Genomic DNA, 6105 nt, shown 5'->3' on the forward strand with positions numbered 1-6105 from the left:
GCCAGGAAAAGGGCCACCACCAGCGAGAGCCGCCGGCCCACGTAGCTCAGGGCCACGGTCACCACCACCTTGGCCGGGAAGTCGACGGCGCCGAAAATCACCTGGATGAGGTAAATGCTGACGCCGAAGTTCTGCAGGTCCATGGCCAGCCCGTAGTAGGAGAAGCTGATGGAGAACCTGGAGAGGGGTGGGAGAGGAGGGACCTTGAGGTGGAGAGACCTTCCTGGGGTGGGACAGGACAGGGACAGTGGAGGGAGGGGCAGAGGAGGGTTGGGGTGTGGTTGGATGGGAGGGGTCACTTGGTGTATGTCCAGCTGTCTGACCAGGTCTCCAACCCTCTGTCCATCTGTCCTTCCATCTGTTCTTCAAACCATCTGATCATCACCCATCCATCCAGCTATCTGTCGTCATCTGTCCATCATCCATCCATCCAACCATCCATCCAACCATCATCCATTCATCCAACCCTCATCCATCCATCCAACCCTCATCCATCCATCCATCATCCAACCATCATCCATCCATCCAACCATCATCCATCCAACCATCCAACTAACCATCATCCATTCAACCATCATCCAACCATCATCCACCCAACCATCCAACCATCCATCATCATCCATTTATCCATCCATCCAACCATCATCCATCCATCCATCATCCATTCATCCATCCATCCAACCATCCATCCATCCAACCATCCATTTCTCAATCCAACCATCCATTTCTCAATCCATCCATCCATCCATCCATCCATCTGTCCGACCACCTCTCCCCTCTCTCCCTCCAACTTTCCACCCACCTCTCCACCCTCTCCTCCATCCCACCCTCTCCCACTCTTCCCCCCCCCGGCCCCACCAGACGATGGAGAGGCAGAAGAAGATGTGCCGGATGATGGGCGTCCGGACCAGGTCGGAGACGGTGTAGGAGGACTTGAGGGCCGCCAGCTCCTCCTTCATGTTGGACCTCAGGATCTGGGAGAGAGGAACGGGAGACCTTGTGAGGGGAAAGGGGGGGGGCTGGAAACCACCCCCCACCCCCCGCGGGGCCACCTCACCTCCACCGTGATCTTCTCGCCCTCCTCCTTCCGGCCGTTGACGGCGGCCACGCGCCGCAGGACCTTCACGGCCCGCTCGGCCCTGCCCGAGAGCACGAGCCACCGCGCCGACTCCGCCAGCCACCTGCGCCGCGCCGGGGGACACTGAGGCACGAGGGGCACCCCGCGGCGTGTCCCCCCCCCACCCCACCCACGGCATCCCCCGGGGGGGACCCCGACGTCCTACCAGGAGTAGAGGAGGAAGACGAAGAAGGGCAGGGACACGGCGAGCTGGAGCCAGCGCCAGTGGGGGACGGCGTAGGCCACCCCGGCCAGGATGATCTGGCCCAGGGTGTAGGCGAAGCCGGTGATGGCCACGGTGATGGCGCGGTAGGGCGTGGGGATCCACTCTACCACTGCGGGGCACCGGGGGGGACGCGGCTCACTTGGGGTGGTCCCCCCCCCCCACCAGCTCCGTGACCCTCCCCGGCGATGCGGCCGCCCCGTCACGGCCAGACGTGACTGTGGGTGTGGCCCCATCCATGGCCACGGGGAATTCCCTCTCCATGGCCATGGTGGTGGCCCCATCCATGACTGTTGGGTTGAGCCCATCCATGACTGTTGGGATGTCCCTATCCATGACTGTTGGGTTGACCCCATCCATGACCGTTGAGTTGACCCCATCCATGGCCATTGGGTTGACCCCATCCATGACCCCTGGGTTGACCCCATCCATGACCCCTGGGTTGACCCCCTCCACGACCATGGGGCCATCCTCCTCAGGACCCACCAGGCCATCCCCGGCCCCAGCCATGGGGTTGTCCCCTCCCCGGCCGCCGTGTCCCTCACCGAGGCAGGCGATGCTGAGGCCGAAGCCGGACAGGGCCATCCCGCCGGCGAAGCGGAACACGCAGTAGGACGCGTAGTTGGGGGCGAAGGCCGTGCACGTCCCCATCACCCCCAGCTGCAGGTAGGACCACATCAACATGGCCTTGCGCCCAAACCTGCAACGGGGACACTGGGTGGCACTGGGAGACACTGGGAGACAGCGGGAGATATCGGTGACATTGGGAGACAGTGGGAGATACTGGGTGACACTGGGTGACACTGGGTGACACTGGTGACAGTGGTGACGGTCTGTCCGGGGGCTGCGCTGCCCTTACCTGTCCGAGAGGCCCCCCAGGACCAGGGCACCCAGCAGGACCCCGGCCATGTAGATGGACTGGGCCATCTGCCGCAGCTGCCGGTAGCCACACACCAGGTCCCACTGCGGGGACAGGGCGGGTGAGGGTGACATCCATCCATCCCAATATCCCAAAAATCCATCCCAACATCCATCCATCCCAACATCCCAACACCCATCCATGCATCCCAAAATCCATCCCAACATCCATCCATCCCAACATCCATCCCTTCCATCCATCCATCCTTCATCCATCCCAACATCCATCCCTCCATCCCAACATCCATCCATCCATCCCACCATCCCATCACCCCTCCCTCCTTCCCTCCCTCCCTCCACCCCACATCCCCCCCAAAGTCCCCCCTCCCCCCATCCCCTTGGAGACATTGTCCCCCCTCCCCACAGTCCCCTCTCCCCCTCCCTGTCCCCCCATCCCCGTCCCCGTCCCCGAGCCCACCTCGGTGACAATGGTGGCCACGTAGACGCTGCGGTCGTACTCCCACCCATCGAGACAGGGCTCGGTGGCCCGGGAGCCACCAGTGCCGTTGGCGGGGGGCGCGGCCACGTAGCGCCGGCAGGACCCCAGGGTGGACTCGGGCCACCCCAGGGTGACGTTGGGCCACCCCGGCGTGGCCCCCGCCGGCCCCAGGGTGTCGTTGGAGGGGTCACCGGGCCGGATGCGGGGGCCACCGGGTGACCCTGGGGTGGCACCGGGGGACCTCGGGGTGGCATCGGGGAGCCCCAGGGTGGCATCGGGTGACCCCGAGGCGCCGGAGTCCCCCGAGGCGCCATCGGGGGTGGCCCCGGGGAGGCGGCAGCAGTGCGGGGGGACGGCGGCCGTGAAGTTCTGCAGCAGGTTGTGGCTGGCCATGAGCAGGATGGGCACGGACAGAAGCACCGTCTGCAGCACCTGGAACCGGCCCAGGGCCCCCACCTGCGCCAGCACCGCCCCGAACGCCATGGCGGGGACAGCGGGGACAGCGGGGACACCACGGGGACACCACGGGGACACCACGGGGACAGCGGGATACGGGGACACTGCGGGACAAGGGGACGGGGTCACCCATGGGGACAGGGCCATCTGCAGCACCTGGAACCGGCCCAGGGCCCGACCTGCGCCAGCACCGCCCCCAACGCCACGGTGGGGACACCACGGGGACATCAGGACAGGGGGACACTGCTGGACACGGGGACACCGCGGGGCAGGGGGACAGGGTCACCCATGGGGACACCAGGGCTTGGGGACACCATCACTCCTGGGGACACCATCAGCCTTGGGGACACCATCCCAGGGGACACGGCCACCCCCAGGGCCATGGGGACACGGGACAGGGGTCATGGGGACACCCCCGGGAGCGTGGAGTGGGGACAGGGGACGGGGGACACAGAGATGGGGACAGGGGACCCGGAGACCCAGAGGGGACCCAAAGAGGACCCAGAGGGGCCCCAGAGGGGCCGTGGTGACCCCCACAGACGTGGCTCAGCCTCAGCGGTGTCACCACGTGCGTCACATGTCCCCAACCCCTCCCCATGTCCCCAACCCCTCCCGCTGTCCCTGTCCCCGTCCCTTCCCAGCGGGTCCCTGTCCCCCCTCCCGATGTCCCCATCCCCTCCTCGGTGGCTCCCCGGGGACAGGGACATCCGGCCAGCTGTGCCCCCCTGTCCCCGAGGGGAAGGGCCCCCCCCCGATGTCCTCGATGTCCCCAACCCCTCCCTGATGTCCCCAACCCCTCCCTGATGTCCCCAACCCCTCCCCGATGTCCCCAGCCCGTCCCGTGTCACCACCGGGCCCTTTAATGTCCCCAACCTGTCCCACGTCCCCCCACAGTGTCCCCATCCCATCCCGTGTTCCCTCCGTGTCCCCCCCCATGTCCCCATTTGTCCCGGGGGTCCCTGTCCGGCTCCCCCCCCCCATGTCCCTCCCGTGTCCCCCTCTGTCCCCACCTGTTCTGGGGGTCCCGGGGGTCCTTGTCTGGATCCCCCCTGTCCTCCCCTGTTCTGGGGGTCCCGGGGGTCCCTGTCCAGGTTCTCACCTGCTCTGGGGGTCCCAGTCCAGGTTCTCACCTGCTCTGGTGGTCCCGGGGGTCTCTGGGGGTCCCGGGGGTCCCTGTCTGGATCCCCCCCCATCCTCCCCTGCTCTGGGGGTCCCAGGGGTCCCAGTCCGAGTCCCCCCCTGTTCTCACCTGCTCTGGGGGTCCCGGGGGGTCTCTGGGGGTCCCGGGGGTCCCTGTCCGGGTTCTCACCTGTTCTGTGGGTCCCGGGGGGTCTCTGGGGGTCCCGTTCGGGTCCCCCCCCCCGTTCTCACCTGCTCAGGGGGTCCCAGGGGGTGTCAGGGGGTCCCGGGGGGTGTCAGGGGGTCCCGGGGGGTCTCAGGGGGTCCCGGGGGTCCGGGTCGGGTCCCCCCGTGGCCGCTCCGGTTACACAACGCGGCTCAAAAGCGGCTCCTTTGGTGCCACCGGGATTAACCCGGGGGGGGGGAAAGGGGGGCGGGGGGAGGGCGGGGGGGGGCGAATTCCAGAGCCGCGGGGGGGCCCGGACGCCTCTGGGTCCCCCCGTCCGCCCGCCCGCGGCCCTATGGAGCCCCTATAGGGGACAGACCCCTAAAGATCCACCCCCGGGGCCGATCAGAGCCCCCCCTCCATATTGAGGGACCCCCGAACCTGCGGAGGGTCCCCCCCGACCCCCACCTGTTGTGTCCCCCCCCCGACCCCCAGAAACGGGCACGGAGCCCCCGAGAGAACCTATAGAGCCCCTATAGAGCCCTGAGAGCCCCTATGGAGCTCTGAAACCCCCGAGAGACCCTATGGAGCCCCTATAGAACCCTGAGAGCCCCTATGGAGCTCTGAAACCCCCGAGAGACCCTATGGAGCCCCTATAGAGCCCTGAGAGCCCCCGAGAGACCCTATGGAGACCCTATAGAGCCCTGAGAGACCCTATAGAGCCCTGAGAGCACCTGTAGATTCCTGAGAGATCCTATAGATCTCCCTGAGCCCCTACAGAGATGTGAGAGACTCCGAGAGACCCCAGAGACCCCCACAAGCCCCCCCAGCCCCTCCCAGACCCCCATAGCCCCCTACAGATCCCCCCCAGCCCCCTATAGACCCCTATAACCCCCCCAGCCCCCTATAGCCCCTCTCGACCCCCTCTCAACCCCTATAGACCCCTATAGCCCCCCCCCCAGACCCCCTATAGACCCCCATAGCCCCCCTTTGGACCCCTATAGCCCCCCCATCCCCCCCCGGGGGTCTCGGCCGCCCTCTCGTGGTCGCGAAGGGAAAACGCGCTCGGGACACGGGGGAGGGGTCCCAGGAATTTTTTGGGGGGTTCCTTGGATTTTGGGGAGGTCCCAAAGGGTTTGGGGGGGTTCCCCAAGATTTCGGGGGTTCCCCAGGGTTTTAGGGGGGTCCCAGGGGCTTGGGGGGGTCCCCAGGATTTTGGAGGGGTTCCAAAGGTTTTGGGGGTTCCCCAGGATTTTGGGGGGGGTCCAAAGGTTTTGGGGGTTCCCCAGGATTTTGGGGGGGGTCCCAAGGGGTTTAGGGGGGCAGGTCCCCAGGATTTGGGGGGAGGGTGCAGGATTTTGGGGTTCCCCAGGATTTTGGGGGGGTCCCAAAGGTTTTAGAGGATCCCCAAAATTTTGGGGCGATCCCAGGGGTTTTAGGGGTTCCCCAGGATATTGGAGGGGTCCCAGGGGTTTTAGGGTATCCCCAGTATTTTGGGGGGGGTCCCAAACCTACTGAAACAGGAAATTTTTTATTGAGCCGATAAAAAACCCCCCGACTCAGCAAACGCCCCCAAACAGCCCCAAAATCACCCCCCGACCCCCCCTCTGCCCCCCCCCCCAAAAAAAGGGGGGTCCGAGGTGTCCAGGGGGGTCCCGAGGGGGGGG

General features: G+C 66.1%; 1 protein-coding gene across 1 annotated transcript; it reads right to left on the reverse strand.

Moving 5' to 3' along the window:
* Window positions 1-6: 6 nt before the first annotated feature.
* On the reverse strand, window positions 7-4689 carry LOC113961645 (solute carrier family 22 member 6-A-like; the record flags this gene model as incomplete). The annotated part of the gene is made up of 10 exons (XM_027672075.1): window positions 4589-4689; window positions 4463-4496; window positions 3234-3257; window positions 2677-3202; window positions 2200-2303; window positions 1886-2040; window positions 1284-1452; window positions 1058-1181; window positions 859-974; window positions 7-177 (listed from the first exon to the last, which is right to left on the reverse strand). Coding segments are annotated over exons 4-10 (1343 nt in total), but the record flags the coding sequence as incomplete, so codon positions are not given.
* Between the last annotated feature and the right edge of the window lie 1416 nt (window positions 4690-6105).

This window comes from Neopelma chrysocephalum, unplaced genomic scaffold (assembly GCF_003984885.1).
Source record: "Neopelma chrysocephalum unplaced genomic scaffold, ASM398488v2 Primary Assembly neopelma1_97380, whole genome shotgun sequence".
Lineage (NCBI taxonomy): Eukaryota > Metazoa > Chordata > Aves > Passeriformes > Pipridae > Neopelma > Neopelma chrysocephalum.